General features: G+C 36.2%; 1 protein-coding gene across 4 annotated transcripts in view; it reads left to right on the plus strand.

Annotated features, from left to right (window-relative positions):
- The window catches only part of LOC118193840 (neprilysin-2-like), a 151,041-nt gene that overhangs the window by 107,886 nt on the left and 17,144 nt on the right, over positions 1-26,011 (plus strand). The window contains exons 9-10 of one of the 4 annotated variants that reach the window (XM_085826480.1): positions 9,762-9,827; positions 25,726-25,821. The exons of 1 other annotated variant lie outside the window; for it this stretch is intronic. In XM_085826480.1, coding sequence (XP_085682606.1) covers positions 9,762-9,827; positions 25,726-25,821 — 162 coding nt within the window. The remainder of the gene's footprint in view (positions 1-9,761; positions 9,828-25,725; positions 25,822-26,011) is intronic. 2 more of the 4 variants (XM_085826482.1, XM_085826481.1) reach the window with 2 other exon arrangements.

Genomic DNA, 26,011 nt, shown 5'->3' on the forward strand with positions numbered 1-26,011 from the left:
CCTGTAAAATTTTTACCGTCAACTTAAAGTAGATGTATTTCTAAGCGCACCTGCAAAAAAGTACAATTTTTTATTCAAAATTTCTTAAAAATATACGTGAATTTATATTTTGGAGCGTTTTGAAATTTGGCATATTCATTGTAAGCGATAATAACTCTAAATGTGGACAACGCACTTTGTTAAAATTATTTGAAAGAATAAACGCTTCATTTTTTTCCCCTCGTGCACAATAAAAAAAAATGGATACAGAAGTAGCTTAATATGAAATGAAAAGTTCACCAAGTGAATTATTCTTGGTGTAAACTGAAAAGTGGCAAGATAAATTTAATTTCTCTATACATTTCTCACCATAAATTACGAAATTCGATATCTAGGCATACTATGAGTCATAGAATCGAAGTATGGAAAACAATTGGTGTGTTATTTCAGAAAAAACTCCGATTTTGTATCAAAATACCTATATGAGAACAACGGCTAGGCATAAATGTAATATACATCCTAAGTGGCGCCTTCGAGACATCAAAAACGCAATTTGAATTTCATCAATCGGACCAGTAGAACGGGAGATATACAACTGACCCTTTTTTTACACAGTGTACATGTAAAAAGCAACCACAGATGCAACAGAAATGATGTATTACCGATCACGCGTATGAAGGTACAGCTTGGACCTTATGTGACTTAGAGCATATGAAAAAGAAATCAACTAAATGCCAGTTTAAGATTAAAAGATGTCCACCTCACTCCTACGTAACTTTTCGAAACAGCCGAAAGCGAAGCGAGACTAGCCAGTTTGGTATGAAATTAACATCTTGCTTCATTTTTGTTCTCATTCATTTTGCTTATCTTGTTTGTAATACTAAGGCGCATATTGTAATACTAAGACACATTTTTAATACTAAGGGAACTAAACTAATAGTGTTTCTTTTTGCGTCAAAACACAAATTTAAAGCATGAAAATAGTAATAATAATATTATACTTGGCCCTATATCTTTAAAGTCCAAATTTTGTTTTTATATTTGTTTCCTAATGCACATTTCCTATTATATTTTTAGCCCGAAGTTTCAAATGGTTGTATTACTAGTTTTAATATCAAATTCTAACCGTTTCACTAATTTTATTTCCACTTCTCAACAAAAATGGAATTTTGGTCTAATTTACCATTACTTTCAGCAGGGAAAGCTATTGATGGTCTCTCTTCGAGTGTCATCTTTTAAACTACGCACTATAATCTCTGAAGTTAAAACGCAGAGGACCATCCGTTGCAGCTTTCTCCAAGTCCTCTTATTACATGTACATGTATTATTACATGTAATTTGTTTCTCGGAACTTATTCTTCAGAGTTAGATATGTAGACATGTAAAAAACATTTGATCTGGGCTTAAGATGATGAATGCAAATTCAGAAATTTAAAGTTATTTAGATAAATTTTAATCAGGAAATTAAAAAAATACAATTAAAAGAATATGTGTGTGTGTGTGTGGGCGGGTGTTTTTATAGAATAATCTTTTATTTGTAATTGATATGATAATTAATGCAATAAAAGGAGAAAAATAGTAGATTAAATAATAATACATACACTGAACTAGTAGCAGAACTTCCGTCCCGGTATAAGTCAGCCGTACATCATTGAATGCCCTGACAACGTCTCCTTCTACCTTTGTATCCACATGAGAAACATGCTTGCTATTACGTTTAAACTGCAACTGCGTGTCCCTGGAGGGAAAATATCTACTATCTGTACACCTCAGTCAAAGAAAGAGAAGGCTGAACAGGCGGCACAATTTAAACAAATGGTTCTTAGAAACATATACTGTGCCAGATATTATAGGAAATTTTTGCAGAATATATGCAAGTATCAAAATAATAATTCACAAAATTATTTCACATTACAAATTAACGGTTTAGACCATCCGAGGAAAATATGCGCGTTACAGATCAAACATTATGTGAGAATGAGCAATATTCTTCGCAGTAGACAGTTTTGAGTTAAAAGTAATGAACCCAAATAATATCAGTCTAAATATTATCACCTGCCTAAATATTATCAGCCGAAAGGCCTAAATATTATCATCATTAGCATATGCAATTACATTGACATTCTTTAGACTTTTCCATTTTTCACTAATCGAGCTACCCAAGGTCAAAGATTATACACTGACTACCAATACGTATTTGGACACCTATGCAAATGACGATATCTGCGGTTCTAAGGTACGTCACGAACTCCGACGGTATATATCGTGTAGGAAACAGCATCGGCTTTAGTCGCATGCAAGATGCCTCGCAGTTAGGAGCTCTCTGATTTCGAGAAAGGTATAATTATCGGGTATCACAAATGTGGCCGATCCTTAAGGGACATATCTAGCGATCTGAAGTACCCAAAATCGACAGTAGCCTATGTGACTAAGAAGTGGAAGCTGAGCGGTGATTGTCAGAATGTGCCCCGAGTCGGCGGACCAACGAAACTGGGAGATAGAGACCGACGAGTGCTATCCAGAGAAATTCGGAAGAACCGCACCCAACCGATGGCCCTCATCCGCAAAGAGTTTCAACAGGCATCTGGGAGTATTGTTTCAATGAATACCATCCGTAAGGCAGCACATCTGCTTGGGTTTCATGGTCGTGCTGCTGCCCATAAGCCTTTTATCACAAAGTCCAACCGCGCTGCTCGGTTAATGCGGTGCAAAGCACATCGAAATTGGACCGTAGATCAGTGGAAACGGGTTCTGTGGAGTGACGAATCAAGGTTCACCCTTTACCGTTCGGATGGCAGGGTCTGGGTCTGCCGTTTACCTGCAGAACGTCTCCTGCCAGAATGCATTGTGCCAACAGTCAAGTTCGGCGGAGGTGGAATTATGGTCTGGGGGTGTTTCTCCTGGTATTGGCTGGGACCCTTGGTCCCCATTCATGGTAAGCTCAACTCCGATGCCTACTGCACTATTTTAGATGACAATGTACTTCCTACGTTGTGTCAGTTTTACGGGTTGGACCCCTGTTACTTTCAGGACGACAGTGTCAGTTGTCAGGTTTCGACGTTAACCAAGGCTTGGTATGGTGACAATGGAGTTCATCGAATGGACTGGCCTGCCCAGAGTCCAGACCTGAACCCTATCTAGAACCTCTGGGACGAGTTGCATCGCGAAATTCAGGGGTGCACTACCTGTGCAAAATCGGTAAAGGAACTTTTATGTCTTCTCCAAGCCGAGTGGAAGAAAATACCACTAGACATACTTTCCACAAGTCATTCAAAGACTTGTGGAAAGTATACCCCGGAGGGTCCACGCTGTAATTACCTCTCGTGGAGGCTTTACCAACTATTGATTTTGAATAAAGTTAGTTTTTCTTTTCAATCACAGGTGTCCAAATACTTATTGGTAGTCAGTGTATTCAGAGAGATATAAGAGATGCATGTCCTGTGTTAGGGTGCATTCATGTAAGTAATGTCTCAAATTGCCTATTTTACCTCAGGAGCACTGCTCCGATCCGAACGTATGTAGATAGATTGCCGTAGGGAAGTACCTAGTGTACAATTGGGTCAGCATGGAGCTTTCTCATTTTTAGGCCGACAAGACTAGTCATGAGTCATGAGTGATATGCACTGTTGTCATGAGTGATATGCACTGTTGTCATGAGTGATATGCACTGTTGTCATGAGTGATATGCATATAGTCATAAGTGATATGCAATGTTGTCATTGCCTTTGCTACCTATTGGCACCAGAAAGTATCTAAAAGTCAACGATTATACAGTCCCAGTCAGTCTTGAGAGGACCTTTAAGGCCAGTTTACATTTCTTTGAGTAGACTTTAGCGAGTCTCTCGCTACGACTTCTCTTACGCTCACTTCAGCCGAACAGAAACGTAGGCGAGATGAGTGAGGGATTCCGTTTCTGCTTCGAACGAATCTGAAATGAAAATTTCTACTGAAACTGTATCCAGATAATAACTCCGAGCAGTTGTTCGCACAGACGTCGTGCCCAAGTTTTTGCATCTTGTCGAAAATGCCGAGATAAAGCGATAATCAAACTATGGCATTTTTAATGTATATGCAGCTTGTGAAGTACTATGGAATACTTTATTGTGTGAATATAAATAAAACAAATCGTAAACAGAAAGCGTATGAGGGTATTATTAACATGTTAAAATTTGAGGTTATTCGAATTAGAGAGCTCAAGCAAAAGATTAATAATTTTCGTTCATCTTCATACACAGAAAATGGCCTCGCGCACTTCTGGAATAAATATGCTGATAGTGCATTTTGGCACTCGAAATAAATATTACAGAGAACTGTAGGATTCACCCGTCGTCAGAAACTTTTTTTTTTTTCTTTTTTTTTTTTTTTATATGTTGTCTCACTTTCAACAAGAGGAGATTTTTCTCCTCTTGTTGAAAGAGTTGCAGTCTTACACAATAACTGGATTAGTTGTTGGAAATGTCTTGTTCTATATTAATCATTTTCGAAGGAGAATGATTTCAATTCATGTGAAAACTGCGTTACGTATCAGCTAAAAAATAAGCGTGTAATTCCAGAAGCATTTAAATGCTTTAACCACGTCTTGCATTAGTGTTGAGACATTTACTATATTGGTATGGAGAGTTAATCCTATCATACGCTGATTCCATAATACCATACGCTGATCCCATAATATTATCATTAACTGTATTGTGTTTTATTGGCTTTTTCAGAATTCGTATTCTTCTACGGTGAGTATTTGCAGTTTACTCTTAAATACAATTATAAATAATTCTTAACGATTTTGCCTAAAGATGAAAGTAAGCTGTTGCGTAAATTAATTCGTTAAATATTTCAATGTTTTTAGATTTTTGAATATAAAATATATTTGCCTACTTCCAACATTTCGGAAAATATGTGTTAGTTAAGCACACTTTATATATATTTGTTACTTTAGCAACAGTGTTACTATGAAAATACTTAACATTATAATTGCATAGAGCTTTTTCGCTTCAATATGTTTGATAATATCACTTATTCAATGCATTGTGTAAACTTCTTGAGAAGAGCAGAATTCCAACTCTTAATTCCAGCTAATTTCTAATAATCGAGATCAAATGTTAGTGGAGGACAATTCAGGGTAAATTACTGCGACAGGTAATTTGCAAAGACGTTCTTTTTGTCTTCATTAGGAAATCATAAATGACTAGAGTTTTTCATTCGTCTGCTGACGTATGCCCAGCTTTGACCTGTTCATAGAAATGCAACTGATAATAGAACAGAAACCGTGGGCATGATATTTGCAGTAAAGAATCAAGGGAAAGAAACGCGCAAACAACGATACTGAAATTACATTAAGACTAATAAAGTTATTCTATTTTATTTGCAAATTTTGATACTGTATTACCTAAAATAATTTACTTTTAATTTTGCCATTAAGAATCATGTAGAAGAAATTAACTTTGAAATGACGCAGTGCAGCAATATTTATCATATCTAACTGTTGAGTAAGATTTATTACAAGTAGTTATTTCTAGGACAAAAAGGTGAAACAATCATATTAAAAGATAATTTAATATTTAATATCAAAGTTAGAACTTTGTCTTAAACATATATATATATAATCTACATGTATACATATTTAAGATAAAATTATAATATATATATATATATATATATAGTATCATATGTATTAATATATATATATATATACACTCTTTTACAAAAAAATCAAACCACCATGAAGGAAGTGGTTGTTTTTGATGAAATTGAATGTGTGTATAGCTCGTACACAGATAATAAAATGATTAAAAAATCAAGGTCATAGTATCTGTTCTCGGCTCACAATCACCCACTGAGTGTTCAAATTAGTAGTTGGTCGATCCGCCTCTGGCGGTAATGCATGCTTGAATTCGTCGAGGCAAGAAGTGGTAGAGGTTCCTAATGTCAGCCTTTCTACATTTACATTCTGCCAGCCATTCATCAGTTGTCGCTCCATATCTGCAATATTTTGTGGCGACCGAACCTGGCGGCCTACCATGCCCCAGACATGCTCGATTGGTGAAAGGTCTGGTCACCTTTCTGTCCAAGGAAGAGTATCAACCACACGGAGACAGTCCAGAGATATGCGAGCGGTATGTGGTCTGGCATTATCTTCTTGAAAAATGGCTCCATGATGACGTGATATGAATGGTAACGCAACCGGCCGCAGGATGGTATCAACATATCGTTCAGCTGTTAACGATGTTCGGAGGATGACTAAAGATGACCTGCTTTCATAAGAAATAGCGCCCCACACCATCACATTAGGGGTTATGGCTGTATGCCTTTGTAAAACAAAGGCTGATTGGGACATCTTGCCCCGTCCTCTCCAGACACGAACACAGTGGTCATCTGCTTCAAGAGTGAAGCGGGATTCATCGCTGAACACTATATGATGCCAGTCTGATGGCAGCCATGATGAGTGGCTGAGGCGCCACTCCGGACGACTCCGCCGATGTTATGGGGTCAAAAGCAAAAGTCTTAAAGGCCTCTGTTAGAGTAACCCCGCCTCATAAAAGCGCCACGAAATGGTGGACGGTACCACGGGAGGTATGGACGTGTCTGTAGTGCGTTGAATAGTCGAAAATAATACCGTTGGGGAGGTTCGTGCCTGGCGAATAATCATCCTATCTTGCCTGGCATTTGTGCTTCTTGGCATTCATTTCGTCGGCAATTTCTTTGTAGCAACCATTGCTGCCAACATGTTTGCACAGCTGTGTCTGAACGCTGAAGGTGGCGGCCTGTTGCTCGGTATCACCACCCAGTTTCACGCAACCCTACACAATACGACCACGTTCGAAGTCGTTTAGTTGTCTGCAAGATTTTCGATATCGTTGTAATGGCATCTTTAGTTGCTTCTTTACAGAATTATATTAGTAGCAACAAAAAAAGATAAAATTTCCGCCTCTGTTACTGGTTTTATACTTTGCGAATTGCTCACTAGAAATGCGCGCTATGATCGCAATTCCTGTTCATTTGCCTTGAAACTTTGATCGTTTTCATGTTCGATCAAGATGTTTTTGTATACCGAATTTCGTCACCATCGCAAGTCCTTCTTGGTGCTTCGATGTTTTTCCAAAAGAGTATATATATACTATATATATAATTTACAGAGAATATCAAAACCTGTTAGATGAAAATAAAAGTAGGAAATAGTAAAATACTAAAAGTACACGGCGTAAAGTCCTACAATATGTATGTTAATAAAATATATGCAGGAAAAATGAAACATTATCTACATTAGCAGTCCCTAGAACCTGATGGATTATGAATATCTGTAATTTAAATGTTGAGAAATTTGTTCAGAGAGTAGTGTACATATTAATCTGAAAAAATTGTAGTTTTATAATTATTCCACAAAAGTACTTAATGATTTTAAATGACAGTCCTGTTCTAACTTATTTTCCACGCTTCTTTTTGAAATTTCATACTTTTAGTTATTATGCATGCTCTTTCGAATTTCTAAATACACTGATAGAAAATAAAATCTCAATAAACACTTTAGAGGAATGAAATGTAAAGCGGGTCTAAAGCATTTGTCTACGTAACATTTCATTTGTAAGGATTTATTTTAAATCCTATTTAAAAAACAATATAGTAAATATAGTAAATATAATTAATATTTAATACTATAAATATACTTAATATTTGCAAGGATTTTTTTAACTTATATTATGTAGACAGTTATTTTATGTTAAGTAGTTTTACTGTCATTGTCCCTTTCCGTTTTTCTGTCAGAAAGCTAATTTTTGTTTCCGCGTATTCAAATGAGGTAGAAAGAGATAGTATTAAACGGAAGATTTTAATTGCTTAATCAAGGCTGTGTTCCGCCTGCTGAATCTTAAGTTATTTATTGCAGATATACTATAGCAGTCTCTCTTCGATGCTGCGTTATTATTGGCAATAGTGCTTATCACGCCAGTTTATATTTGAGCCAACTTGCGTGTTATTCATTTCTGTGTGGTTTTTGGCTAACGTAAGGTTTAACTTAAATTACCTTTTGGCTTTCTGATTTATCTTCAGTTAGTGGCTGGCTAACTTAAGATTTTTTAATTTGAGTCCATTACTTTTCAGTTAGGCCATAAATGCTAGCTGATTTATAAACACAATAATAATAAATGCCTTCTGTTACATTAATTTGGGTTTTGAATATCAGTTCCAGCCCAGCCTCCATGAAGGAAGATCTCTTGTTACGCTGCCATAATATACCAATAGCTTATCCATCTTCGCTATAATTTGTTCACACCAACCTGAAAAGTGGCCTATTACATAATTATCAATCTGTTATTTTAAAAATACCATCTTCTGCAGAATTTACTTCTGCTTTGAATATTTTCTCGTGATTACCTTGCTATATTTGCACTATTAAATCGAGCCACATACCAATGAGCCTATTAATCGTAAAATATTTCCTATCCGCCTTTTTAGTGTTTGTATTGTGTATAAAAAACTATGAAAAATACAAAAAAAAATCTTAAAATATAAAACTACAACCCTCTAGCTTGCATCAAGTAAACTAATGCAATTTTCTTATTTCTGCTCACTTTATTTAATTCTGATGAGGAGGTAAATGGTTTTAAACCATTCGCACTCCGTAATTTGAAAGCATTGGCATTGGGTTCTAAATAAAAGGGTCTTTTTTACCCTTCTTAAGTTCTGTTTTATGTTACACATAGCAACAAATCTCTTACACGTCTATTCAAGGATTTACACAAATTCTACTTAGTTAAAAGCATAATCCATACACATTAATGTTACAAAGTCACAGTTTAAAAGTAGGGCGTGAGAAGAGCCATAACAAATAAAGTGGTAATACATTAATAACCACTATAGTTTCAGCGATGTTGAATGCAATCATGCATTGTGTCGTGCAGGGGCTGCATGACAATTTTGGGGAATAGAATACCATGTATGTTGCACATGATCAGTCAAATCAGCAAACGCTCGAGCTCGTTTTGAATGACACTAGAATTCGCGTCTAATCATGTTTCATACATGCTCGATACTAGAAAAATCGAGTGATCTCGCCGACCAACACAACATGTCAATATTCTATAAAGCCCGTTGGGTGATAAAAGCTGAATGTGGAGAAACATTATACTGTTGAGGAAAAGGCTTAGAATATTGCTTAAGAATGGCAGCACAACCAATGCAATCTCCTGTCTGACGTACAAATTGGTTTTCAAGGTATGTAGGATAACGACGAGTGTGCTCTGGCAGTCTTGAGAAATTTCTCCATAGACCATAATTCCTTGTGCATACTTGATAATCATGCTATTGTTTACGTTACTCAGCACATTTATCCTTACATGAACACAACAACCCTTGTATGAAGATGTAACCTATAAAGATAAACAAACTCTCGATCTGGCGATTCTATAGAATTGTTGCTTATAAACAGTGGAAGACAACGGCGATTAACTGTTTACCTGTGTTAGACACCAGGTGCCCTCTTCTTCTGTCAACTGTACATCGAAGACTTAAGTGGGTCTTAAGCAGCGGCAGAAGGGAACTACATAGGTATGAAGAAAAATTATAAGCCTCTCTTAGATGACCGCGCACGAACAGCGGCTGTGGTCATCTTAAAAAGATGATATTTTGAAAATGCTTGGTGCTCTTGATAAGTCGGTTCGACGAAAATTTTTAATTTCGCAAAAAAGACGTGAAAATATATCAGTCTCTTATAAACATGATCTATGGCAGGCATCTGTTAACAACGGAAAGCAGATTTTGCTAATATCTGAAAATGATTATGTCTTTCGCAGGTAAATGGCACAAAAACGCTTGATGAAAATCTGTGTGATAATGGAGGTTTGAGAGCAGCGTACCTGGTAAGAATATCATTTTAATTTTAGGAAACCGTAATATGTAATTAGAAACTAAGCGAAGCGAAATTTAGTGCAGTGTAAAACCCTGGGATTTACATTATGTTAAATATAGAATTTTAAATAGTTTCTAAACAAATATTTAACTGTAATGTATTAAAAAAGAAATGTTTACATTTAATTATTTGAATCTGTATAGAATATTAATCTTTCATTTATGCCGTATTTCTCTGATTCGAAGATGTCAAGATTTTAAATGATCGCCCTTAATTTTAGTATTACCAAGAAAGCAAAAAAACACTTTTACTCTATACAAATAAAACAACAAAAGAAATGAAACATTAATATATCTAACAAATATTCTTAGGCTGTGGTTTTTATTTATTAATAATAATTGCACTGTCATTTTGGGATAGGGGGATTTGGGAAAACTAAATACTTGGAAATAATTTTTAATTCGGAAAGTTTGGCAGTTTTCAGCAACAGGAATGGAGGAAAGGAATTTCCTATATTTGAAGGAAGCAAATCCTATATTTGAAGGAATATTTGAAGGAAGCAAATGGGCTCCTCAGAACCAAAGCATTACGTTAAATTCTGAATAAAAACACACGATGATACAATCATTCTTAAATCAATAATTCTTAAGAATGGGTTATAAACCAGGTGATTCGTTTGGAAAATGCCCTGAACTACATCGCACAACAGAAAATTCAAGAATTTCCACATACTAAGGAAACGCCTGTGCTCGAACTGAAGTATTATATTGCAGTTATTCCTACACTTATGGCTCCTAGTTAAACGTTTTGCTGTCATATCTTCTGTTACGATATTTGAACTTTTTTTTTTTTCCTTTTATAAATATTCTTGATTTTTCATGCTTTTTGTTACGATTAGGAGAGAAAAACACATGGTTCTAAGTTTTAGGTTACAGCATCATTTCCCAAAAATTCAGCACTAAAATTTTTAATAGTGGCATAGTGGGGCACATCCAAAAACCTTCCTCTGTACACAGAGAAACATTGAATGGAAAAGACCTTATAGGTTACTATAGGTTACTTTTAACCTTCTTTATTTATACTAGAGGCAGCACAGCACAAACCAGTCCATACATTTTAGCCATGTTTAGTTTTTAAAGACCCTCATTTTTCAGAGAAATATTCCAGATTTTTTTAGGATATAAAATCAATTCTTTGAAAAGTAATTTCTATGTTATTTTCTTGGCTATATGCTGATCTCTTTATTCTACATTAGTTTTAAATTTTTACCTTGAAATCTTGCCTAATATCGGACGACGAACATCTAGCGTGCCCAAAGGGGAATCACTGAATCACCAGGACCAGACAACTGTAACTTTGTTTCAGTGCAATATTTCCTTCGGTGAGCTCATTCAAAATAGAAAGGTTGGTGCACATCTGTGTTTCATTTCCTTTTTTTCTTTGACGTCTTTTTTTTTTTGGGGGGGGAGAAGAGGTATAGTTATCAACTAAGATATTGTTGAAGTGTTTTTCTGTTTCTGTAGGTCTAGGAAAATTTTAGTAGTTATCTCTTTGATTTTTCTCTAGGTGACGCTAATTCTGCTACGTTAATAAGAATCTAGTGTTTTTTTTTTTAATTCGCAGGTAAAATTTTTACTCCATTACGCGTTTCCCACCAATGCTCGCTTCAGCGCTCTTTTCGAAGATCATTGAGCCCGCTTCGGGCACACCCACAGAATTAAAACGTTAAATGCTATCTTTCTTTCTTTCCACCGACATCGAGGCAGCCGGTCCACTGGGTAGTTAGCATATCGGCCAGGTAGCCCCGCTGACGGAAATAACTTGAACAAAAGACACACTTATAAATACATATTGTGCTCAAGACGACTGCTGGGGGCAGTGCAAACAAATGCTGGACGAAGACGATAGTGCATGATGGAAGAAGGGTGCATTGCGGGCGTGAAGAACAATTCCAGTTACATATTTACAGAGTAATGGATAGGTGGTTACAAATACTAAAAGTAATAAGAAGTAAAAAAACTAGAAAGTAAAACAATGCATAAAATAAAAAAAAGGCAAAACAGTGGAAACAATACACAAAATAAGGCAAAATACATAGTTCAAGGTTCATAATTCAAGGTTTACAGTTCAAGAAGATAAATATATACAGGGAATAAGAAAAGCCGAATAAGCTAACTTAAGATAAAATTAGTTCGCTACAGGTACAGAGCATAGAGGGGCTGTGCTGGTGACGAGGATGGTGGCTGAGAATTACTCCAACCTGTCTGAGATTATGCGTGCAATGTTTATGCAATCGCATATGCGTTTCAATGCATTGCGATTTTTTGAAGTAGCTTCGGCCCATGCATGGATGTGGTTTGCTACTGGTTGCCTAAGATGATATTTAGCGGTCTCTCTGCAAGCGAACAGATAGTGGTCCGGATCTCCTACCATCCCGCATGAGCAATGCTCGTTTTCGCGTCGTCTGAAGCGATGCAGGTAAGTCATGAAGGGACCATGTCCTGTTAGATACTGAGTGAAGTGAGACGAGCCAGATTTTAGAAGCCGGCAGACTTTTGGAAAAAATCTGTAAACTCTTCTGCCGGTGGTTTCTGTCTCCCACAGATGTTGCCAACGTTTGAGTAATTCTCTCTCGAGCTCAGCTTTTAAGAACGAACCCGGGAGAGGCACGTCAAGTGTGCAAACGTAAGGGTCAGTTGCTGCTCTTTTGGCTATTGCATCTGCAATTTCATTACCCAGTATTCCAATGTGGGCAGGTACCCACTGGATTTCAGGCCTATAGTATTTAGGTGTTCTTAGTAAGAGTTTTTGTATGGCCCTGACGAATGGATTTTTACTACATTTCCCTTGGATTGCCTGGAGGCTAGAGGCTGAGTCTGAATATATACTGGAATAATTATTTTCCAGTGCGTAGACAAGTGCAGCTTTTAATGCAATCAGTTCAGCCTGAAAAACTGAGTTGTGGTGCTTAAGCTTTCTTTCCCAGGTCTTTAAAATCTGGTTCCCAAGTAGAACACAGTATCCGCTACCGGTGCCACATTCTCCTTTGGAACCATCGGTGTAGATTGCAGTGGCGTTGAACCACGTTGGTGACCTGCAGTTAATCGAGATATTGAATTCGGCCGGGTGGCAAGGTGGCTCGGGAATGCTTTGCTCATAGTCAGTGTAAACATAAGTCCTATCCCATAAACTTATTGTCTCTTTGAGTCGGAGCACTCGCACTATTGCACTCTCGCGCTGAGCTAAGAGATGCAGAGGCGGTAGTCCTGAAATCACGTTTAGAGCATTAGTGGGCGAGGTTTTATATCCTCGGGTAATGCTCAGGAGGAATGGTCTTTGTGCTGAGCGTAGCAGATTCTCCATGTTAGTAGTGATCGTTATGCCCCACATGGAGGCTCCATGTAGTGCAATACGTTCAGCAACTACAGAGTACCACGTCTTAAGCATCCTCGAAGAAACTCCCCATGTTGGTGCTGCTGTTCTGAGCATGGAATGAAATATCCTGTGAAGTCGTGCCTTGACCTCCTTTAAATGTGGCATCCAAGTCAATGTGTCGTCAATTATAACTCCAAGGTACCTCAAGTTTCTGACTATTTTAATATTTTTCCCATGAAGGTTGATGCACAAGGTTCTTCGATGGCGCTTACCTGGACAGATAAGCATACCTTGGGTTTTTGAGTTGGCAATAGTTAACTTATGGTCATTGTCGCATTTGGCCATCTTGTCCATTGCTTGTTGTGCCCTAGTCTCATATGCGTTGCGGCTGTGCCCTTTGGTTACCAGCAAAAAGTCATCGGCATAAGCCAGTATTTCCGTGTGAGGATCTGTGTTAAAGAGGGTCAGCGCTGTGTCCGCTACAAGATTCCAGAGCAGTGGACCCAGACAGGATCCTTGAGGACAGCCTCTATTGATGGAACGTGAGTGTACTCCTGCGTCCGTAGTGGCTTGTAAGCGGCGATCACTTAGGTAGCTGTAAATAAGGTCAAAGAGAATCTTAGGGCTACCCATGTCCTGTAATCTCTTCAGTACATCGGGCCACCACAACGAGTCGAAAGCGCCCTGTATATCCACAGAGATAATGAGACTATATTGGTTATTTATTCTGTTATTTGCTATTAATTTTCGTAGGTGCTGCAGCGCGTGATCCACCGATCTGCCAGGAATGAAGCCGTATTGTTTGTCATTTATGCTTTGTCCAGACAGGATATAGTGTTTAAGTCTTTGAAGGACGACTCTTTCTAGTACTTTACCCAAGGCAGGAAGAAGGCAAATAGGCCGGTAAGACGTTGGTACATTAGGGTCTTTTTTCGCTTTGAGGAAGAGCACCACCTCACCAAGTTTCGTGCCGGCTGGGAAATATCTGTTGCGCCAACATGCAGTGATGAAGGCATGCAGTAACTCCGGATGCATACTGTTAATGGCTTGCAGAATGCCATTATCTATCCCATCAGGGCCTGGTGCTTTATTGGTGTTTAACGCTTTAACAATGTCGCTTATTTCTTTGGCGTTAGGCAGTGGTTCAAAATCTGTTTTCTTGGTATTGTAATATTGCTCAACGCTGGCTCTGATATTTCTTTGTGCGGGATTATCTGTGTCTGCGTTATTAGGTCTAAAGATATTGTCCATAATGTGCGCAACTACTTCTGTGCTAGTTGCTGCTCCGTGGCTTATTGTGGCAGTAAGATTAGTAGGTGTAAACATCTTGTCATGTGCAATACGGAAGACAGTTCCGAACTTATTCCCAGTGTTGGTACAGTACTCTTTCCAGGATGAAAACTTCGCTTTTGCAATCTGTCTTTTGTAAGCAGCTCTCTTTTTGCATGCTTGCATTTTGCGCCTTAGGGCACGGACTTTGCTGCGTTCAGCAGTCAGCGTGGTGCTCCACCAAGGAGTGCATTTCGGGGCTGCGTAATGTTTCCTTTTCAAGACTTTTTCGCACACTGAGAGCAGTGTTTGCATAAGATCTTCATGCATGGCGTCGATGTCTTTACTACTGTTGCAATTGTTACATTGTGCCACGAGACTTTCAATATGGGTTGAAAGTGCATCTTTAAATTTGTTCAGGTTTATTTACTTCGTTTTCCATCTGTTCTTTGTTATAAATTGGTGCTCCGAATCTATTCTGAACTCAATGTAGCGATGGTCACTGAACGAGGGAGTTTCGCTAACCTTCCAATTGTGAATATTATTAAGAATACCAGTGGTGGCTAAAGTGATATCAGGCCACCCCTGAGCCCTGGTAGTCCAGTATGTAGGAGGGCTGTCGGTGGGGTTGACGACTGCAAGGTTATGAGAAGTGATGAAGTCAAGGACAGGGCAAGCACGCCTGTTTTCCTCTGGCGCACCCCATAGAGGGCTAGCAGCGTTAAAGTCCCCAGCGATTATCTTATTCCTAGTCGGAATCATCATGACTTGTTCCAGCTCCTGGAGTGCAGTGACAATGTCGTGCGAAGTTAAATGCTATCTTTATAAAATTTTACCTGTGTATTCGTGGCCTGATCAAACGACTTAGGCCGTTCTTTTTTGAAATTCCAACTTTAAGTGATAGCCCGCCAGAAAGGTTTAAGGGGTGTTGGAACCCCAAAATCCTTAAAAAGTTGTCATTTCGGATTTTTCCATTTTCAAATTCTTTACACTTTTATCTTTCTAAAAATACCATTCCTTAATCTCTATGAGAATCAGAACTGTAAGAAATCTAGTTTTAATTTGTCATCGACTGCTTTGATCAGTGAGGATTTTTACATAAAACGCGTTTTTCTCCAAACGTAATTTTTTTATACTCGATGTACCTTTTCTCAGGAACTACTGCTCGAAGGTACCTAAAATTTTAATGGTTTATTTATTAGGTTACTGAAATGAGCTTTTTTTATAAACTTTTAAAAAAAAGAAAAAATTTGTGTGCGAAAAGTGCTTAATTTTACTATGCCTAACAAAATATTCTGTAAATTACTCTAAAATTCAAACTGTTGCAAAAGCTCATTTCAGTATAATCAGATAAATATACTTCAATTACACAAAAAATCTCAAGCGTTTATCTACAGCAGATTTTGAGAAAAGGTACATCAAAAATGGCCAATTTAACATTGTAGGTACAGGGGTTGCTGATACCCCTTAAACATTTAGTGTGTATTTTAGTACAATGAAAACTTTTTCTGATCTTATAATATTAATTAATTTCCTAGACATAATGCTACCTTTCATGCGAAAGCTGTTCCCAAATAGAGATTACGATCATTGCTCATGGCTACAGCTTCCGTCGAGCTTTCTTAAAGTACCTCGCAGTTTTAGTTTGTATGCTCGCTATAAATTTTGAATTATAGTAACTTTTACAATACTGAATGACAAGGAGTTCCTGCTACGGGTTACCATTAGCTTACATATGGCATGATGGGCTATGAAAGCGTTATAGAAAGTTAATAGCAAATCCCTAGATCAATCTGCATAAAATCAAGATCTCATAAGAGTTGAGATGAGAAGAATTTAGCATGGAATACCAAACAAAAGCAGCTGCATCCATTATCTGACAACCGACACTGAGAAAATACATCTTAACTTGTACTTGATAAGGTAACCTATGCAAACAAAAACGTGAAGGTCACTCACTGTTTTTAAAAGAGAACTCACACTTAAATTCCTAATGACTCGATTTCCGTGTCTATGTTTTTTCCAAATGATTATCGTAAAATGAATTTCATTTAGGAAGTTATTGACTTGTAAAATATTCTCCATACTATATGTCTGCGACAAATTATGTAATATTGAAATATGTTATACTGGCAGTACAAGAAATTTTATGTCATAAACAATTTTTATAAGAAACACCATCTATTATTATCATGTGAAATATGATTAATATTTAAAACAAAGTAAGTCATTCAAATCTCATTATGAACAGAATAAAATAATATCAGATTCAGAATATTTTGTGCAAAATTCGCGTATACCACAAGGAGATCAGAAATTTCAGATTTACTTAAAATATAGTGAACATTTGATTCTGTGAAATTTAGCAAAATATCATTAATATATAGTTTGTACAATGTCGGAGGTATACTTGAAGCATTTTATATAAATTTTATAGTTTTTGAATTGCAAGGTTCTTTTTCATCTGCTTACCAGTCATACATTTTAAAAAGCTTATTTATATATTTAAATTTTTAATTATCTACCAAACCATACAGTACTGTACTTTTTTGGTATAGTATTGTATTTTCCACCATATAGTACGTTATTTTACCTCTAGCATAGCAATAAGAATTTTTCACTGATGATAATTGCATTGCTAATTAGCTATATTCAGCGAAATGTTATGTCAAGAATAAATATTGTTGCGTGCGTCCAGTCTCGCAATACAAGTTTAATACACACAGGTCCGATGATAGGATGATAAAATTCATTTTATTAAAAATATTTCAGAGTTCTGGAAATTTCTACAAAAATACTCTTCTGGTGTTCACAGTATCACAGAGTAAAATCAATAGTTACACTTGAACTACTAGCGTTAAACACTACGCAATGCAAAACGTATCTAAAGAGAAGGCTAACTCGGAGATACTACTCGGAAATCAGGCTGAGCTAATAACTAACAATAACAACTCAGAGCAGGTGCTCTATCAAGCTGGGCGAAATCTATCTAAAATTAGATAGAATTCGCCCAGCTGCCAAGATATTGCAGCCCTTTCTGCTGCTCGAAGACATATGAGGTTCCAATCATGGTTACAGCTAATATAGTGATCAGTTACATTTATTCGATTTCAATACCTATTGCAGTGATACAAGGACCGGAACCAAATGTCGCCAAACAGTCACCAAATTTATAGGCTTTTGGCGACGTCTTGCAAATTTTCGCGACAGAAATTAGTCACCAAAGCCACTGCCAGTATGGCGATATCTCACGAAATTACCGAGATACCAATTTAGTCAATGTTAAAGGGACTAGACCCTGTATTCTTAGTTTTCCGGTATAGCCTGTCACACTTGATTTTTTTATGTTCCGTTATCCAGTAATTTCACATACAGTTGCACTAAAACGATATATTTGTGCACAGAATTCGTAACACTGATCCCTTCGCAATGACTGTACATCCCGGGCAGTACAATTCCTGGATAGGAAGCCATACTTACAACTAAGGCAAATCAATGCAATACTTAAACAATCATCTCAATAAATAACATGAAACAAATCAAATACTAAATCAATAAATAAATGCATAAATTTACAAATTTACGTACAGATAAGACCATGGTCTTATTATAATATTTACATTATATACACTATCGGGATTACGTACTATGCTCGTAGTAAGCTTACAATTCGGTGAGTGATTTAAGTATCCGAACAACGATGTTTTTCAGCCTGTTTAGAACTGTGTATAGACCATTCCAAGGTGGCTGTAGTTTAGGAGAGAGTCCTTTCCGTCGAATCGGACTCCGAAACATTTCGAAACAGAGTCAAAACACTCGAAACTCTAAGAAAAGGCAATATGAGACAGCCTATCAACATCCTTGTAGAGCCGCTGGAGTGTTTCTGTGGCCTTCCGTTGATGGCATTTTTATTGAAATCAACTGTAGTCTTTTAAACATTTCTCCTCAAAGATCAGCTCCAACGCGTCGTATAGAGCTTCAAAATCTAGCCTTAGGTTTTGGGGAAGAGTTTGAAGTATATCCGCTGCTTCTGTCCTCAGAAAAGAGGCGAGGCCTTTGCTTAGCTTGGTATTGTTAGTTCGACTCACTGCAAATTGAGCTTATTTCACAAAATTTTTATTCATAGTCGAAAAAAACCAGCACAATTTATCCAGCATAAACTAAGCTACATTATCTTACTCCACTAACAATAACATCCAACCACATGGTTATCTATCTTGTAGTCAATGATACAGTTACATATGAAAATTTAGAAGACACACAAACGATACAAAAGAAATCTGAAAATTAACACGTTTGGCCTAAAAGAAATGAATATACACTATTGCAGTTATTAGCAGTGAACAAATAATTATTCCATTTTTCTTTCTTAATTTAAATTAATTTTCATCAATTCCTGATCTATCAGCAACCCACTGAAATGCAACTTTCAAATACAGTATATTGACTAGTGCAGCCGTTTAGTCGCATTTGCCCAAGTGAATATTTATGTGACAACATTACTATCCTACCAGTAACCAAGTTACGACGCAAGGAAAATGTTGTAGGACAACCATTACTACATAAATTTGGACTTATTAGTATTGATACTACTATTTCAGAGCATGGAGTATAAATACAAAATCTCTATAATGTTTACATAGTTCTTCATACTGTTCTTAATTATTAGCCAGCATGTGCAACAACTCTATGCAAACATAAAACATATCAGACTGTATCTAGTATGAATTCAGACATATAGCAGTCATACTTACTAGCTGAAATTACATTATTGCATAAAGGGCTTGTTAAAGAAACATTTTTTTTACAACTGAAAGACCATTAACAAAAACCAAATTATTTAGATACAGATAAATCCAATTTCATACCAGCATCTTGTTACAACATATAATGCTTTTGTCTTAAACTTATATACATACTTTTCTAAACAAAAACACATCTGAAGTCATTACTTTTATATATTCACATTCTAATACAGTCAAAATCGTTAATTCGGACACCCATAATCCGGAATCATCTATCATCCGGACTTCAAAGCTACAAAGTTTCTGCGCATGCGTCGCGTTGACGCATGCGCGTAAGACCTTTACGGCTGCGAATATGCTTGTGCGCATGCGCATAATGCGTTTAAGCATGCGCGTTTAATGTATAACGGACGGTATAAGTTAAGCTAAAATTATCTAATTCAGTTAATGTTGCAGATTGCGTTCTTCCTTAACCTTCGAATTTGATCCGGCTTATTATTTTTTGCAGACTGTTAGAGCAATTTTATAAAAGTAAGATTGAACTTTCAATTATGTCAAATAGAATTTCCAATATATATTTACTAATATGTAAAGGATCTACAAATCGAAAGTATGTTTCGAAGTCCATTAAACCAAAAGTGGAATTGCTGCAAAAAATGGATAAAGGCATATCCTTCGTTTCTCTAACCATTCCGAAATCTATCAATTTCACGCTGCTCTGCGGCGCGCAATGAATTGGAAGTTGATCTGTCAGCACTATCCTTATCTTCAGGGCAGATGTTTTTATTTTATTTGGTTTATAATTCCTTACTAAATGTAGTATTTCATCTCGATGTACTCCGTTTTTGATATGATTTAAATCAAATTCCTCCTCATTATAATTCGCTTCCGATAGTGAAGAAAGTGACACAGAGGTTATTGAAAACGAAAAAATTTCGATTGACAAATTACTCGATATTCTCGACACAGCAATTATAGGACTTGAACAGCGGAACTTTGTAACTGAAGAAGAAATTATGTCTGTTTATAGAATTAAAGAGAAAGTATTATCACATGAAACGAAGACACTTAAACAACTTACAAACAACTTACATTGAAAGAAATGTTTAATAAAGTAAACAAATAAATATTAAGCTTTTTTTTGTAAATTTTGATACCCTTTAGATCATAATTGTTCTTTATTTCATAAATTACGGTTTCATATGTTTAATTTTATAATTTCTGCATGCCATCTTACCAGATTTAAACTGATGATCTATAATCCGGAAAAATCGATAATCCGGAATCGCCGAAGTCCCGACGAGTCCGGATTAACGACTTTTGACTGTACCATTAAGAAAAAAAATTCTGCATAAAACAGTATATCTTATACCATACTCTCTGAACATACATATTTAACACATGATATTCTTGGGAATTTAGTATTTTTCTCAAAAACATATAGTATTATTGTATTAAATTACAGATGGATAGAACTTAAAGATTTGTTCTTAAAATTCATATACGATTCCAAATTTAAACTACTACCAATATGAGTAGAATAGTACTTTTTATTTATATACAGCACAGATTTTTTAATTTTCAATTATGTTGCAATGTCATTAACATAACAGAGAGAAATAAATATCTCAGAACAAATAAGATATATGTGCATTACACTATATTCCAATGAAATACTCTACCCAAAAACAACAATAATTATACTTTTAAGATAGCTTATAAGAAGGTAATGCAGATTGCAGATGTTATGCCTATGCAAAACCCACTGCATTGCAAAGCACAAAAATGCCAACTCTCTGATACATTAATATAAAATATGAAACAAAATTCTAAAACAGTGATAAAAAAGAATGAAAGTTACATCTAAATATATTCATGAGCAGTAGTACATTGCTCAATACCTACACCACTACCACTTTATGACACATTACAGAAAATACTTAAATTAGAAATTATAATATCAGAAATACAACATGATTGTGAATGAGAAAAATAAGAAATGAAATTAGCACTAAATGGGAAAGTAGATCATAAATCATAATATTTGATATTTACGGTAACAAAACAAAAAAAAAAAAGTTTGAGCAGTAATTCAGTTTTAAGTTCGAAACCTAATAGGAAGTTTTATTTCCCTACCACAGCCCCTATTCTTTGTTTGTTTATTATCATTAGTTATGACCTCAGGGATTTGTGAATTTGAGCTTTCAGTTTTTTGTCACCTACTGACATTGCAGGCGTATTATCATAGTTGATGCTTGTACTCAACAAGTAGGCAGGCTTAAATCTGTCAGTTGAGATATTGACTTGCTTTCCTTTAATTGATACATCAAAATATTTCTCATGTCTCTGCAATACAAGAAATGGTCCATCGTACGCTGGTTCCAGGGTTTTTCTAACTTTGTCTATCCGCACGAACACATGAGAACAGGAACTGAGGTCTTCTTTATGAGCAAAGATAGTCTGCTTTGTTGTGGTTTGGACTTTGATTGGTTTCAAACTGTCCATGTATCCCTGAAGCCTGCTTGCAAAGATATCAGGTTCAATCTTGCAAGTAGGTGCATCAAAGAACTCACCAGGAAGTCGAATGTTTGTCCCATAAACCATTTGCGCTATGGGGTGGTTTGTATCCTCCCTTATTGCTGATCTCAGTCCCAGAAGTACTGTCGGTAGGACATCAGTCCATTTTACACTAATAGCTGCTTTTAGTGCTCTGTGAAAATGCTCTATTTTCCCATGACATTGAGGATGATAGGGCGTTGTATGCAGAAGTTTGGCACTTCAAATGGCAGCAAGATTTTTAAACATTTGGGAGGTAAACTGGCGGCCTTGGTCAGTTACAATAGAGCATGGCACTCCAAATCTGCTCACCCAATGTTCATAAAAGGCTTTACTCACAATCTCTGAAGTTATATCTTCTAAAGGAATTACCTCCACCCAACAGGAGAATCTGTCAATGCATGTTAAACAGTAAATTTTACCATTAGATGGTGGCAGACGCCTAATCAAATCAATATGGATGGCATTAAATCTGGCATCTGGTTCTTGATGTGTACCAAACGTTGATTTTGTATTTCTAGTCTAGTAACGTTCTGGCACTGCAGACAAGCTCGAGCCCAATCACTTGTTTGTTTATTTATCATGGGCCATACAAATCTGGCAGCAATCTGTTTTACAGTAGATTTTATGCCAGGATGTGACAAGCTATGGATTTGGTTGAAAATCATCCTCCGAAACTTACGAGAAATATATGGACGAATTTTATTGTGTGACACATCACACCGTAAAGTTTTTCCAGATGAAAGGACATATGGCTTAAAATGCAAAGAGGTATTGTTGGAACACAATTCTTTAAATTCATTATCAATACACAGTTCTTGAGCTATTTGCTCATAATCAATAATGGAAACTGTTTCGATTCTTGATAAAGCATTGGCAACAATGTTATCTTTGCCATCAATATGTCGAATATCAGTTGAAAATTCAGACATATATACTGAAGTTGGCGTTGTTGCCTTGGCGATGCTTTCTGATTCTTTTGTTTTTGTGCATATACCAGTGGCTGGAGATCAATAAATAAACTCACGTCCTTCCAAAAGATGTTTAAAATGCAGATGTTTAAAATGCTTAACAGAAAGATATAGCGCTAGCAGTCCTCTATCATAGGTACTATAAGCTTTCTGTGCAGCATTGAATTTCTTGGAGTAGAATGCAGTTGGTTTCCATACTTTATCTTCGAACTGTTGCAGTACTGATCCCATAGCAAAATCTGATGCATCTGTGCAAAAAGATAAGGACAATCCAGGTTTTGAAAAACACAAAAGAGTAGCATTGGCTAAATCAGATTTACACTTCTCAAATAGGCAAATTCCTTCGTCCGTCCATGGAACTTTATGACGATCTTTCTTTTTAGCGCATTTCAACATTTACATTTCGTGTAGGACTGCTTGAGTTTCTGCATTATTCTTCAAGTAGTGGCGATAAAAGTTGATCATACCCAGGAATGTACGGGGCTCATGTATTGTTATGGGTAATTTATAATTGCGAATTGCTTCAACATTTTCTTGCAGTGGAAGATAACCTTCTGTGGTTATGAGGTAACCTAAATATTCTACTTGAGCAACTTCCATTTCTGATTTTACTATATTAATACAAAGTCCACACTGCTGCAATCGGTTAAAAACTAATATTAAGTGCAACTTATTCTCTTCCTCTGATGCAAAGGCGATTAATATATCATCCAGGTACGGGAATACAAAATCCAATCCACGTAATATCTCTGTAATGAAGCGTTGGAAAGTAGATGGAGCATTACGGAGTCCAAAGCTCATCACATTAAACTCATAGAGACCGAAAGGTGTTGTTATAGCAGTCTTGGGTTTATCTTCTTCGGCAATGGGAATCTGGTAATATGCCTTTGCTAGCTCAATTTAGAAAAAATGGTTTTATCTTTTAAAATATAATTGAAATCTTCAATTCTAGGAATGGGATACCTATCTGGTACAGTTTGTGCTTTGAGACGTCTATAGTCACCACATGTCCTCAACGTACCGTCTTTCTTACTAACCAAATGGAGGGGACTAGCCCACTGAGATTTCGATGGCCGAATGATGTTATGATCCAGCATTAAATGAAATTCTTGTTTTACTAACTTCAGCTTTTCATGATCTATCTGCTTAGCCTTGAGTACGCAGGTTGACCTGTAGTAATTATATAATCCTTAAGAGTGTGTTTTATGACTTTAGTAAACAATGTTGGTTTTGTTAAATCGGGATATTTGCACAATTCGAAACTTGTCCATTGACAGAAAGAAACTTGTCCATTGATTACACCATCAATTAATTTTTCGTTATGCATATGAATCAACAATTGAAATTTATTTAAAAAATCGGTTCCAATTATCACTTTGCAAACTTTAGCCACAACAAATGGTCATTGAAATGGTCGGCGGAGACCTAAATATAATTAAAGCATTTTGATACCATATGTGGGTATCTCCGTACCATTTGCTGCATATAGTTTGGAGTCACAATCTTTAGAGTCAGTTTCAGAAGGGGGTACAACTGACACATCAGCACCACTATCGATGATGAACTGGCAACCCTTTTTTTGTCTTATACAAATAGACGGAATTTGCGGTAATTCGATTCCTCTGCAGCACATCTATTGCTGGGAGCGGTTTTCCGACTCGTTCCAACTGCAGGGGGGAATACATTTTTCAGAGAAATACTTTTTACGAAAACGAAAATGATAAAAACACAACTTGCCTTTCGGATAGTATCTCTTACGGGATTTGCTGCGGCTTCTTTTACTGAAATGACTGTAGCCACGATTAGGACTACGGGACTGTCTTTACTCACACTGCATACTTGCCATTTGTAATTCAAGTGAAAAAATTTTTGCAACTAACTCATCCATGCCAGCTGGCTTAGCGTGGCTAGTGGCCAATTCTTTAGATGTAAAAGTCATTTCCATAATTTTATCTGCCATTGCTGCCAATTTCTTCAGAGATTCCTCACTAACAGTAAGGATGTTCTTAACAGCATCTGGCATCTTATCCAACCATAAGGTACGCAGCACTTTGTTCGATATATCAATTTGACCCAAGTTAACGCATTTTTCCTAACAACTGGCTTGGCATCATATCGTTTAATTCCAGTCCAGTAATTAAACGGCTTATTCTTTTATTCTCACTCTCTTTGAAATTATTCAAGGGTCTTTCTTTTGCAGTTGTGTATTTCTGCTTAGAATCATCTTTGATGATATCCCATATGTTTTCAATGAATCGAGGTCCAAACTGTGCGAACAAGTAATTGAATTTCGTTCCCTGTGCTTTAACACCACAAATCTGGAACTGAGAGCTTCTACCTGGTAAAACCACAATAGCATATGAATTTTTAGATATCAAAGAGGACTTTTGAAAATGGTGTTTCAAATATAAATAAATAAATAAAAATCTTATTTAGCAAGAAAATAGTTTGTAGTTTTTTCGAAGCACAAGGGGAAAAGGCGTTATTTAATTTAAGAACCATTTGTTCTTTAAATCGTTCAATCGTATCTTTTTCATTCGATCCTTAACCATAACGCGAGTATGCTTTTAGGCAATAAATGCTAATTTAATGTTGAATTCTGCTTAAATTTATAGTGCATAATTGGTACATTTTTCATGTCTCTGTTATAATTATATTGTGCAGAAATTTCTTTTATCTTAATGTCAGTTTTATCTTAACAGCAATTCGATTTATAACAAATAATTAAAAAGTTAAAACATTAAATTAAACAAAACTTTATACGTTAGTTGGTAAAAGAAATCGGTAAGTATTTATATTATCATCTGTAAATTTTGCGAAATTCAATTTTAATTAAATACAAATTATAAGGAATCTCACTGTCATTTTCATTTAAATTCGTATTTAAGTGAGTTATTATTTGAGTAACAATCTGTCATTCCATGCTATGCTCATTCTCCAGATAAGATTTCAGCCATTTATTCGTTTATATTCCCGTTCCTTTTTTCTACAGGCTTATCAGTCATGGGTAAGAAATCATACAAACGAGTTGAAGCTACCAGGCCTAAAGTATACACCGAATCAGCTGTTCTTTATAAGCAATGCAAATGTAAGATCTTTTATCCTTCATGACAGCAGCTAAACATTCTTTAACAATGAATAAATTCTTTAACAATGAATAAATATAATTTGACTGAGAAGTATGTATGTACTGTATAATATGCATAAATGCTCATGAAAGGGAAAGTTTCCTTGATATTTCCCTGTTAAAGTGCCAAGCTTATGCTTTTGACAGCATT

Source organism: Stegodyphus dumicola, chromosome 11 (genome assembly GCF_044657685.1).
Source record: "Stegodyphus dumicola isolate Sdum_Otavi_A_Nest chromosome 11, ASM4465768v1".
Taxonomy (NCBI): domain Eukaryota; kingdom Metazoa; phylum Arthropoda; class Arachnida; order Araneae; family Eresidae; genus Stegodyphus; species Stegodyphus dumicola.